General features: G+C 39.4%; 1 protein-coding gene across 1 annotated transcript in view; it reads left to right on the top strand.

The window, feature by feature from the left end:
- Positions 1 to 13542, top strand: part of ABCC9 (ATP binding cassette subfamily C member 9) — a 71339-nt gene that overhangs the window by 43377 nt on the left and 14420 nt on the right. Inside the window, exons 23-33 of the mRNA XM_019292671.3 lie at positions 665 to 766; positions 2159 to 2243; positions 2736 to 2816; positions 3759 to 3896; positions 4384 to 4509; positions 5136 to 5232; positions 6153 to 6400; positions 7286 to 7434; positions 8221 to 8290; positions 9115 to 9272; positions 11351 to 11443. Coding sequence (XP_019148216.1) covers positions 665 to 766; positions 2159 to 2243; positions 2736 to 2816; positions 3759 to 3896; positions 4384 to 4509; positions 5136 to 5232; positions 6153 to 6400; positions 7286 to 7434; positions 8221 to 8290; positions 9115 to 9272; positions 11351 to 11443 — 1347 coding nt within the window. The remainder of the gene's footprint in view (positions 1 to 664; positions 767 to 2158; positions 2244 to 2735; positions 2817 to 3758; positions 3897 to 4383; positions 4510 to 5135; positions 5233 to 6152; positions 6401 to 7285; positions 7435 to 8220; positions 8291 to 9114; positions 9273 to 11350; positions 11444 to 13542) is intronic.

Raw genomic sequence — 13542 nt, 5'->3', positions numbered from 1 at the left:
ACCTTGGCAAAACAGCCAGAAGTAAAGAGCATTCATGCCTCTATTGACACATGTCACCAGGCATTTAGACACATCTAAAGTATGTCTAATAAATCCTTGGGAGACTGCAGTGCTTCCTTCCCAATCTGTATTAAACTGCTCTCTATTCCAGTATCATTGAGGATCTAACAGCCTGAATGGAAAAAAAGTATTCACTGAGAAAAAAGTATTTTATATGTGTGGCCACATAAAATAATCTAAAACTTCGGAAAGCAGCAATTCAAGTGTGCTGAAGCCATTTGAACAGTGCTTTTTCACTCCCTGTTCTGATGTTAGAGAAAATAATGCCAAATAACTTTTCCTGTGAGAATTTGATATTTCTTACTGTTATTTATAATTTGCCTTTGGATTTAAACCGCAGTTACTAGATTGAGGTATGTACCAGGCATTTATAGTAGAATAGAATACAACCTAGAGTGTAGATTTTGCCATCAGGGGAGAGATCGGGTGCTGTTCTAACAAAAACATCAAATTTAAAACTCTTCCCTTCACTTTGTTTTGCTTATGTGTTTCCCTGTATTTTTCTAAATCCACATTCATGAAATTAACTTTAAAAAATCTGATTATCAGACATTTCATAGTGTGAGGGCTTTGATTCTTACTAAAGCTCTGTGTCTGTCTGCAGTAGGAACAGGTACTCCGTGGCTTATGCAGCTCAGAAGCCGTGGCTGCTCAATGCCACTGTGGAGGAGAACATCATCTTTGGCAGCCCCTTTAATAAGCAGAGGTAAATATCCACCTTCTTGCAAAAAACACCTGGCAGGTCCTTTTAAAGAGGGTTTTTTAGCATCTTCTGGAGGAACTTTGTAGATTCTGGTAAATATCAGTCAGTGCATGCTAAAACTGGGGTGGATTTAGCCGACCTGACTTTGTTCACCTCAGAGGAAGGTTTCTGGTTAGTCTTTCAAGGCTGCTCCTCTAACCAGAGCATGTGTCCAAGATGTTTGTGAGAAATCCCACAGTGGCCATGGCTCTCTGTGGAACACAGCTGAATCCATATGTGTCATTGCCAAGGTGAGATGAATCTCATCTTTGGAGACTACTGACATGTTTTTCTTTAGTTTAATGGAGCCTGAGGCTGCCAGAGGTCTCTGGAAATAGGGATTCTAGGCATGTTTCCACTGAGTTTATGTGCTAATCCTGCTGTGATCAAGTTACTGAAGCAGCCACTTCCCAAAAACAGTATTTATGAAGATGGGGTGCCTCGAGAGAATGGCCTTAATTCTTCCTTTAGAAATACAGGAGAAGGGAGTGTGAAAGCTGAGGTGCACAGCTGGTATTGGGCCTATCCAGCACCTGCTTCTTGCATCCTTCTAAAAGGTCAATTAACAAATGTGGAAAAAGTGACTGGACCTAAAGAAAACAAATTGCTGATGTTTTCAAAGGCAACACTCTATCTGTTTTCAGTTATTAAAAATACACCCTGTTCCTCTCAGTCTGTGCTGTGTTAAGATGTATGATTCCATTCTGACTTGATAAAAACCTAATCATGACCAAATGCCTCAAAATCCAGAAAAGCACCAAAATTTCAGGGACCAAATTCTTCAGCCACTGCATCCATCAGCCTGTTTCACTAGCTTCAATGGGGAAAAGCTAAATTTCATCATGCAAATAGTCTGATCCCAGCTGCTCATCAGCAGATCACCTGCCACAGACCCAGAAATCTCACCCAAAAAATTTCAAATTTTTGCAAGTGGTTTGCTGTTTCTGGTAAGATCAGAAGAACTTAAGAATCCTTTGTCCTGTAATATCACTCCAAAGAAAATGAAGAGGCACTTAAAGGGGGAAGAATAAAAACTCAATGGAAAAGAGCTTCAAATACTCCAGTCCAACAAAACAACTCCATGACAGGGAAGAATGCACTCAATAATTTACATAATTAAACCTTTAAAAAGCAGTCTTGCCAATAAAGATCTCTAATAAATATGTCATTTTTTTGTTTACAATGCTCCTACAATTTACAATTAGTTCTGAATAATCATTTTGCCCTACTTATTTTTGCAATTATCCAGCCATCCCAGAGCCATAAACACTTCGTGGTGACCTCTAGCTGGAGGTTTTTGTGTTGGTAAAGTCAATGGCTGCATAAATAATTGCAATGACCATGTTGTTTTTCCAGGTACAAGGCTGTTACAGATGCCTGTTCTCTGCAGCCTGATATTGATTTACTGCCATTTGGTGACCAGACAGAAATTGGAGAAAGGGTAAATAATGTGAATGCTTTAATCTCTGCTTGACCTTTGTATTAAGAAGACACTCCCTGATGTCACTCAGACTAGTGACATCACTTCTAGTCTGATTTGGGCTGCCAAACTGGTAAATAATTGTAATTGACCAAGGGTTGCCACAAAAGAAGTTGAAATCTCTTCTGCTTCTTCAGCTATTTCTCAAATGGGATTTCTTGGCCTGAGTCTCCCATATTTTGCTTGCAGAATTTGATGCTGGTATTGGTTACATTTTTTCAATCTAAAAAGCCTACTGTGCTCAGAGCAGCTCTTCATAATTTACACTCACCCATGAACAATAACTTTTATTCTGATATTATATGAGGATTATGCTTGTTTATCAATAGAACTAGCATTTTAATGTTTTTTTTATTTTTATTGGAACTCTATAATTGTAAAAAACCACATTTCCAAAGGCCTGTCATAATGTTTATTCAAAGATGCCTATTTCTGATCCATTTTACTCATTAGGGGATTAATTTAAGTGGAGGCCAACGACAGAGAATCTGTGTAGCTCGAGCACTCTACCAGAACACCAACATTGTCTTCTTGGTAAGATTTTTCTTTTTCACATGGAGTGTGGGAAGTTAGTAATAAAACTGTAATTCCATATCTTTAGTTTATGTTTAGAAGACCTCTGGGGACTTGTATTCAACTCCAAAACCCAATTATAGAGATAGGAAATAAGCGTCCATCAGAGGCAGCATCAAAACATCCTGGGAGACTGGTGAAGGTGGGAATTGCTGCACAGATTAACACTGGAAGAGTGGAGCAGATTGTCTTCTCCTTGCTCTCAGTGGTGACCTACAATCAGCAGAGTCCTACAGAAATCAGCAGGATTTCTGATAAAGAACCATAATGAACAGTATGAGGGCTCAGCACTCTCCTGCAGAGTGCTGTGGAGTTGGACAGACTGTCCCTTATCTATTATTAATTTCAAGGCATATCAGGAATTTCGGGAGGTTCATGAAGGGGCTGTTTGAACCTCTTCAAAATTAAGTAGAGACTTCTTGAAGAAAAAGTGTTTGCATACTGATATCCTTATCTGAATGTTGCCTTATTTCCAGCCACACTCACTCAAAGTGAAGACCAAGCATGTCTGTAGTTCAGTTTGGAGGAAATGAGAAGAGTTGCTAACTCTAATGTAATTTTCCTGTGCCAGTTTCACATCAAAATTGGGCCCAAGCTTGTATTTGGATCCTGGCATTTTCAAACTTGGATGGGAAATTTCAGTTCTGGTGATCCTGCACTCTGTCAGTGAGGCACCAGCACTGCACACAGCCAGACACAAAAAATGAAACTGAGTCCATTGTTGTGAACTGAAGAGCAGTGGATTCCAGCTCACTGGAGTGCAGCCCTCTGACTGGGTCCTAGTCACTAGAGAGAGATGAAACATCAGTAAAGACAGATGCTTTTTTTAAATAAATACTATTTTAGGAATAATCCTCGCTGTTGAATCCTGTTCTAGTATTTTTCAATTTGATGTGATTGCAGGATGACCCATTCTCTGCACTGGACATTCACTTGAGTGATCACTTAATGCAGGAAGGGATTTTGAAGTTCCTGCAAGAAGACAAGAGGACTCTTGTTCTGGTCACACATAAATTACAATATCTGCCACATGCTGACTGGGTAAGAGAAGAGGTACCAGGGGAAAAACTGCTAAGGATGAATGTACACTTGAAGTTAACACCATAACATTTAATGGGATTATTACTTTTCCCTGCAACAGAGTCCTTCCTTTATTCCATATGCCATGTGGCTAACTGCCACTTTAACTAACACAGATTTTATAGTGCAAGAACTATTTTATTTTTACATTATTTAAGTAGATTTTGTTTTTGTTAATTGAAAGGCCTGGAGAATTTTGATCAAATTGCAAATATGTCTATCCCTTCTTTTCAATGCTTTTTTACATGTGCAGGAAAGCATGACTTATAGGAGTTTCAGTTCATGAGCTGTGCCAGCAAACTTAAGAAGTTATTAATAAAATATTGAATAAAATGAGGACAGAAATTTGCATAATGGTATTGTCATTAATGATGAGACATGTCTTGTAGGATCCAGGTCAGTGATTATGGTATCTGTGTTGCTGAGTGCTGGGTGCTTTCTCCCCTAGATCATAGCAATGAAGGATGGAATGGTGCTTAGAGAAGGGACACTAAAGGACATCCAAAACAAGGATGTTGAGCTATATGAACACTGGAAAACTCTGATGAATCGCCAAGATCAAGAGTTGGAAAAGGTAAATGGGAGCATTTAGGCAAGCATGAGTTTTCTGCAAAGAAATATTTGTTGTTTAATTAAAAAAAAAAAAACCAGAACTGTGTCTGAAGCAAGTTTTAAACTTGACTTTAGGGCAAAACCACATGACCTGTAAGAAGTTTTAGGGGCTGGAATAGATTTTCTAGGAAGTGTGTGGTATATCCATCATGGATGGTTTGTAAGGATGTCTTAGGCAAATAACCCTTGGAAATGTGGTGCACAATTGATCCTTTGGTGGGGCAGGGGTTGGACCCAGAAACTTCCTGTGGTATCTCTTACCCTTTTATTCTGTTATTGCCATGAACATTTAGGATTCTCTAAAGACTATTTTGGAAGTTTTTATTATTCCAGAAGACAGTGAATGAAAAAATGGCAGAAAGAGAGATGGAAAGAAGTGGACAAATCTGAATTTTCTGACATTTAAATTGAAAAATACTGTATTTTTCCATTCTGTGAGTTATATGATCCAGATAAAGTCTCTTTGAGGTTACTGCAGGTACTACTACAATTGGTGAACAGCTAAGCTCTCAAATTAATAAATGATCTCGCAAATCAGTAAAACCTATTATTAACTAATTAATATTAATGATAACCTAACTATTTCAGGATATGGAAGCTGACCAGACCACTCTTGAGAGAAAAACCCTTAGAAGGGCCATGTACCCCAGAGAATCCAAGTCACAGCTGGAAGATGAAGATGAAGGTTTGTTTTACAATTTCACTTTAATGAACCCCATATTTCATTGTCTTTCCACTTTTATAGCTGACAGTTCTTAGCAGCAAAGTGAAAATCTATTGATAACACTTGGTAATAAGAGTGGAAAGTCCAACATTTTGATCTGTTTACAACAGGACTTGTTTAAGGGGTTCTCCACATATTTCCCTGAACATTGTGCAGGGATAAGGGTGTACCAAAACAAGTTAGCTTCTTTGCTAACTCACAATGCCTGGAGTTACCGATGGGTTAGATAGAAGTACAACAACAGAAAGGATTGTAAAGAAAACAAATTGAGGTAGCTGTCAAGAGGAGGGCAATGTTTCCCTTCCTCAAGTGAGGCCTGCAGGCCTGTGAGATATATATTCTTATTATCTGGGGAAAAAAAATAAACTTCATGTTTATACACCTCTGAAATACGTATTTTCCATAGCAGAAGTCTTCCACCATTTCTCTTTCAGTAGAATGTGATCAATTATCATTTTAGTACTCTTGATTGAAGAGTAAGTTTAACTTTTTCATGCAAACAGATGATGAAGAGTCTGGATGGAAAGGTTTGGAGGGTTTTCTAAAATCTTCCAAATTACTCTGCTGACTGTGTAATAAAAGCTGCTGAACAGGTTGGCCTGGCCTCCTCTATAAATAATGAGTAGTGAAGACTTAGTTTATAAAAAATTTATTAATGAAACTGTGACAAGTCAAAGATTGGCAAACTATAGAATTGCTTAAAGAGCACAGGGGAACTCTTATGAAAATTGTCTGAAGTGTTTGCTGCTATTAAATGACAAACTGAATTATGACTTTAAAATTTAAATTCAAAAGGAAAAAAAATCAACCAAATCTGGTAAAACAAGGTATAATTCTTAGTATTGAATCCAAGCTTACTTGATCAAATGTCTGAGTCACAGAGGAGGAAGAGGAAGATGATGAAGATGATAACATGTCAACTGTCTTGAGGCTCAGGACAAAGATGCCATGGAAAACCTGTTGGAGATATCTAACCTCTGGAGGATTTTTCTTGCTCTTTCTGATGATTTTCTCCAAGCTGTTGAAACACTCAGTTATCGTGGCCATAGATTACTGGCTTGCTACGTGGACATCCATGGACAATGCAAATGAAGCCAGGAATGCTGATGAGGATAAGCTTGCAGAGAAGGTGAGCCAGATCTTGGAGCCTGACAGGGAAAAAAATGAGAGAAAACATGTTCTGAAGTAATTATTTGCTGTTCATCTAGAAGTCAGCTGGATTGAAATGACAGGTAGATTATTATACAGGATGGACAAATTCTTAATGTTAAAAGAAGGCAATTCAAATTTTATCAGTCTTTTTTGAACATGCAAAATTGAAACAGAAGTATGTTTGAGGGTAGAAAAATAATTGGCCTTTCAAAGGAAGGAACCTTACACTAAACTTTTCCATCTGGATTTTATAACTGGTCTTCTAAGTCAATGACCCCACTTTCCTAAGTACTGGCTGTTGAGTAGTGTCCTGCCAGAAAAAAAAAAATTGAAGTCTTCAATTGTACTGTTTAAGTACAATCTGCTTATAGTTGTAAATTTGACTCATGTACAGTATCTCACTGGAATCCACTTACTAAACTTTCAGAAGGCTTGAAATGTGTTATAACCCTGGCAGATCAGTTTAGGATTTGCACTGGGAATTTTATGATGCTTGAACTTAATAAAGTGGAACTTCCCAACATCTCTCAGATGCCTTAATTCTTGAGAGGTTCTACTTGGGTCCCCTAAGTTTCTTGGCTAACAATCCTTTGTATTTGTCCACATAGTCAGTCTTCACAGTTCTAAGAACTACCATTTCAAGGTCTTGAGGGGTAGAATAGAGTGAGGGATCTTAGAACTGCCAGAACTTCTAATTATGTGAACTTGATGAACTGCAGTTCCATCATAGTTCTTTTATATCCCAAAGATGATCTATAATTATGTAATATAAGAGATTAGTATCAGGTACCCTGGGAACTTCCTAGCAGGAAAGAGAAATGGGTATTTATTTCTAGGATTGATGTATTTGTCATTCTATTAGACTTACCATGTAGCTGTCTTCAGCATCCTCTCTGGAGCCGGGATTGTCCTTTGCCTTATCACATCCCTGACTGTGGAGTGGATGGGCCTCACAGCAGCCAAGAACCTGCACCACAATCTCCTCAACAAGATCATCCTCGGGCCAATCAGGTGCAGCAAAAATGATGCCCCTGCAAAGCTACATGGTCAAAACCTGTCCTCTTGTAACTGCAAGGGTACTCCTATGAAAAGATCTTGTATTTGACCTGTTTTCTTCAAGGTCTCAAAAAGTGAAAATAGTTAGTGAGGTAACTGGGGGGTGGGGGGTGGGGGGGGGTCGCGAGGAACATTCTGTGAGAGAACATGTGAAATTTTGCCCCTGTTTATTATCTGGCTGAAATGTGTCAGAAAGCTGGCACCCCTTCAGGGCTGGGGCATCAAGGGTAGCTCTGAGGGCAGTTCAGGCTCCAGGGCACCCAGCTCCATCTCTGAGCCATGGCCATGGTGTCAAATCATGTGGACACCAAGGCTTCTTCTATGAACAATAGCCAGGGTCTCAAAGGCAGCAGGATGGCCAAAAGGGTGCCTGGATAACAAATAAAGTTATTACAGTGAAACATTTGGGGTTGGTGCCCCTTAGAAGGAGGCTGAGCAGCAGCCAGGATCAGGCTGTGATCTCTGGAAGGGATCTTAAATCCTGATGGAGCAGGAAAGAAAGATCAGGACACAAGACAGAAGGTTTTTGGAAGAGGAGACAAAAGTTTTTTTCAGGGGAAAATGCCAAAAGAAGCATTTAGACGGTCAGGATGCAGATAAGATGATCTGGTATGTTACTCCTATTTACTGCTTAGTTTAGGACAATGGCTGTACATAGCTCTGTGGTCTGTCTGACTGGACTTTTAATCCAAAACTAGAATTCCTTTACAGGTAACTTTTTGGTTTTAATTTGTCCAACAGGTTCTTTGATATGACTCCGCTGGGGCTGATTCTAAATCGCTTCTCTGCTGATACAAATATCATTGATCAGGTAGATGTATCAATAGATTCTGTTTTATCATCCTGGCTTTGCAAATTTTCATGTAGATACTGAATAAGATGATGTACTAAAATATTCAGTAGGGAAAGGTATAGCAAAACCACGCTCTGGGAATGATAAGAGGGACACTCAAAGTAAAAAGTACATACTCTTGTAGTAATGAGGACTGGTAACCATTAAAATAAACATAATGGGAGGTGGTGGCTCTTAATTTCTTCATATGCAGACTGGTTGCTTCTGGTGGAAGATCTGGATTAAGAAAACATCAGATTTTGGGCTCAAAACAGGAAACAAAGTAGAATATAACAACTTTGAATATGTGGGAGTGGATGTGATAAATAAATGTTCCACCCTGGCTGCAGCACATGTGGATTTAGAGCATTCAGGGAGAGGAAGGGCTGCTTTCACTATGGCTGTGCGTTAAAATTTTTGGATGAACAATAATCCTGAATGTAAGGTTGGTGGGAACATGGAATAAAAATTATGAGACTCTGAGTCAGAGCATTCTATTTCTCTAAATGTCTGGGATATCAAGAACAATTCTCTCTTCCTTGCCTGATATATAAATGAGGTGGAAATGGCTCCTATTTCCCCATGATCTTTGAAACTCTGACCTTTAGAAAGCAAAAACCTACTGACTAATTTTTTAACCTCTGTACCTTTGCCTATGAGACCCACAGAAACAGAAAGACTCCTGATATTAGGAGAATATCATTGAGTGCATAGTGGTATCATTCCACTTTTCCTATAGGAAAAGGCTTTTAATGGTACTTACAGGGATTTTTGCATCATGGATGTTTTTCATTTCCCACTAGCACATCCCTCCCACACTGGAGTCTCTGACCAGATCCACCTTGCTCTGCCTGTCAGCCATTGGGATGATCTCCTATGCCACTCCATGGTTCCTTGTGGCCCTCGTGCCCCTGGGCATAGCATTTTATTTTATCCAGAAATACTTCAGGGTTGCTTCCAAGTACGTATTAAAGAACCTTCCTGAAAGTTTCCTCCATGAAATATTGTACATATGAACTGTGGCGGGACAGTGAGGTTGTAGGAGCCAAAAAAGGGGGAAATGTCCATGGCATCCTGCTTTTGATGCTGAGGCACAAGTTTGAGACATGCACTGGAGAATATTTTCAACTGACCTGGCTATAAATGGGGTATTTGAGGAAGTAACACCAATTGAATCAATTTTTTTGTCTCTAGAGTCAGATGAGCATGAAGTTTATTAATCAACTGAGCTTGCATCTGGTCCAAACTCCTCTTTGACATTTGAGGGTTAGTAGAGAATGGAAAATAACTCCCTGGATTAACATCAACAATAGCTTTTCCTTCATATTGGGGAAAAAAGCTCCACAGAAAGTCACTTCCACTGTACAGTGTTTCATATTCAGGGTGGTTTGGCTCGGTGTAAAGAGTACAGTTTTTCAGCAAAAAGCAAGTCATGCTTCTAGTGCTAAATTCATTCTATAATTTCATAAAACATCTTCAGCAAGCCATTTAAAGTTTTTTCTTACATTCAATCCATTAATCTTTTGTTATCAGCCAGAATCTTCCAAGAAGATTTATTTATAAGAAAACTCTGTAATCACAATTCATAAACCAGAAATGTTTAATTGTGAAATAATTTGCTTAACTTCACTGAGATTTTTCAGAAACCTTGTTCTTGCCCCACCAAGCCTCCAAACTGAAGCTGTACGTGGCAGCACACCAGATCTCAAGGTGGCTGATGAATCAGTAGACGTGGTTTTCACTCTCAAATTAATCTGTTAAATTAAACTCTTTTAAATCACTTGAGGGGCATTCAGGCTTGACTTGTGTTCTTTTGATGCACAATAGAAATTAAAACATCCAATTTATTTCTATAAAAATTAGTCTTGGGGAATGTAGGATGAAGGAATAGCTTCAGCAAGTATTTGTAACTCGCATGCAGTCCTCTGCAGGCATATAAGCCTCACTAATTTTTAGAAATGCAAATATTTACAGTATTTCTTGCAGCACTTTGACTCTTTGTTGTATTTTCCATTACATCTTTCGAAAACTTCTGTGTATTTTCCATCATACATTTGAGAGATATTTATCATCAAAACATCAGCAGCAAATTCAGTTCTGTATGCTGCAACATCCAGCATCATTGAGCAGTTGTTTCCCCTGGCCTATTCAATACAGTGTGCAAAATTAGTAGGATTTTGATAATAAGTTTTAATCTCTCATGATCTGGACTCTCTTCTGTTTGTACAACTGGCTGCTATGCCAATGGCAGAGTGTTACAGAAAGATGTATTTTTTTTCTGTGGCTTGGAAAACGTTCCTGCTTCAAAAGACTGGAACTTTTTGGACTTAAATATTGTTGCTCCATGCAGGTCTTGGAAGTGCCATTGCTGAGTAATTAGGGAAATTTATCATTCATGTTATTTCTCTGTCAGTGCTGTCTCTGCTACAACCAATGTTAACAGCACAAAGAGAAGATCTGCTATTGTCTGTTTTATTTTATTTTCAGTTGTGGTACTTCCAGATATGGAGAATGAGGCCAGGTTTATCTGGAAATACAGCTCCTTTTTTAGGCCAGATGTTAACATAAAATATATAAACTTCCTGATACACAGACCCTAGCTATTATATACCTGACCTAAGAGCCACAAATAGCACTCTGTAAAGTTTAAAATCAATGGTTCTGAATTTAAGTTAATTTTATTAATATATCAGAATCTGTGAGAATAAAAGGTAATTAGGATCTGTCTTAAATGGACAGCAGGTTTTTATCCAGGAGACACATGATAATGTCATTAACCCTGGGGAGACAATAGAAGCTTAAAGTGACCAAAAGTAGATGGAGAGGGCAGCTGAGAGATGATTCAAAGGTTCCTGTGGTGAAAAAGGAATGTGATATTCTCCTGCCAGTGTCTTTCTGTACTATAGAAATACTATTTTGTGTGATCCTGAAAAGAGTATGTGCAATACACAGAATGTCTATTGTTGTCTGCTGTGCAGCAAAATTTCTACAGACAATGTTTACATTGTAATGGTTGTCTGCTGTTTTTTATGCTCCCAGGGACCTCCAGGAACTTGATGACAGCACCCAGCTCCCTTTGCTCTGTCACTTCTCTGAGACAGCTGAAGGCCTTACCACCATCAGAGCATTCGGGTAAAATTTGTAAAACAAATTATTAGAGGGAGGCTTGGGGGTCAGGCTGGCCTGTGCAGCTTCCTTGGAGCATGTCTGAGGGCAAACTGTTGAATTTGATGAACTTCATTAAGCTATCTCAAAAAAAGAGAATAGATTTTTTTCCTGTTGCTTTGCCATGCCTCTTAAACATCTTGCATATTTTCAGTAACACACACATATTGGTGTTCCACTGAATTAAAGATGATTATGTTTTTAAGATATGATATTTAAACTTCTAATGAGTCTATTTTAACCATGCCATTAACCTGGACAGCAGGGAGCTCTGTTTTCCAAGCAGGCAGAGGCACTGCCCCTTCAAACCTGCTGCTATGTCCAAGTGCCCCTGAATCAGCTCTGTGTTTAACCCACTTCCCAAGCAGGGAGACATCATTATGGCACTCTCCAGCTGAAAGGCAGTGTGCAACGTGAGGCACTTTCCAAGAAAATTGCAGCAGAACAGAACTTGATCTTAATATTGTAAAACCTCCCTTTGTTAATCAAAACTGAAAAATACATCCCCTAAGATCCAGAGAGTTTTGCCAGCTTTCCATGCATATATTTTCTCTCTACTACATGAAATATTGGCCAAACTGTCCTCCTGTGTTCACTCCATTATGGTTATCATGACTCTGTCAAAGTGCCAGCTTGAGTTTTTTCCCCCAGTAACTGCACCTTGCACCCATTCTGCACTATGCAGAATTCCAAACCAGAGCAGATCCCACTGCAATGCCATTTCCACACCTGTTTGATCAGCTTAAGGCTGTTTCCTCAAGTCAAGCTACACTTTAGGACCTCAACCAGTAAAGCCTGTGGAACGACAAGCAAAAACATTGTTGTGTTGAAAAGATGTGAGCCAGTGGTCAACAGGAAATGCTTTAACAAGCTTTATCAACAGAATGATGTTGAATGAAACAGGAAGTCATCATTAGGGCCTGATGCTGATGTACGCAGAGTACCTCCTGAGAGGTTCAGGGTGGCCTTTCTCACCTTGTCTCCTGAGGAAGACAAAGGAACTTAGCACTTTCTCAGTGCTTTTTTGCCTCACAAAAAGGCAACGTGGGCTTGGATGGCAGAGAACAAAAGGCAGCCTGAGGGCACCCCAACAGTTGAGTTTTTCAGGATCTCTGGTGCTAATCGAAGCTATTTCATTTTCCTGCCTGTGCTCCACTGCCCACCAAACATGAAGACTCCTGCATTTTTTGTCTGCAAACTCATATTTACTGATAGTCCTGTTAGTCATTCTCTGCAGTTTGGGTTCAGTATGTTCCAGGATAAAACTGAGCAGCTCCTCACATAACTTACCACAAAGCAGTACAGTTGGATCAGAGAGCAATCTCAGTGACCTTTGCTGTTCATCATCTGACAGGATAAAAGTCTGAAAGTGCCCAGAAGATGAGCTGAACGTGGATGAAAACACAGATTGAGCATGTCAGATTTTCCATTAAGAGAGCAGTGGTTTTGTTGCCAGGAAGGCAGATGAGCAGAGTAGTCAGTGTATCCTTGCTCCTCCCCACATCATTACTGTTACCAGTTGTTCTGGGGAGGTTGTTTGTCATGTTTACAAGCTGTGCAGAGGGAAATAGAATGTCAGTGGGAAATAGCAGGGAATACAAAGGAAGTTTCTGGAAGAACATGTGTTACAGGTGCTTCACAGCAGGGCCCTGAGACTTTGAAATGGAAGATAAAACAGACACTGAGCGGCTGACTGAAGTTCAGCTGGTTTATTCAAGTGAGGGTATTCAGCAGACAATAGAATATGAAACAACAACATGGTTTCCATCTGACTGTACAAGGCTCCATGAATTTATACACTGGTACCAATAGAGATTTCCCTTCCCCTCCCAGTGTGTACTTTGGCTCTTCAGTGCTCTGGCATCCTTGCACTGGTTTTTAAATCTGATGGCATTGTGTGGGGGAGAGAGGAACAAGTGACAGTGGAGGTAAAACCACTCATTTTTGTAATTTAGAGGAGATCCATAGCTCTCCCTGAATGTAGTTTCTGAGTTGCAAAGTGTGACTGGCTGAGAAAACAGCTGAGCTGAGTAGCTGAAAGGTTTGATTTACAGATCACTACATCC

The sequence above is a fragment of the Corvus cornix genome, chromosome 1A (genome assembly GCF_000738735.6).
Source record: "Corvus cornix cornix isolate S_Up_H32 chromosome 1A, ASM73873v5, whole genome shotgun sequence".
Lineage (NCBI taxonomy): Eukaryota > Metazoa > Chordata > Aves > Passeriformes > Corvidae > Corvus > Corvus cornix.
This window is presented reverse-complemented; position numbering and strand designations above follow the sequence as displayed.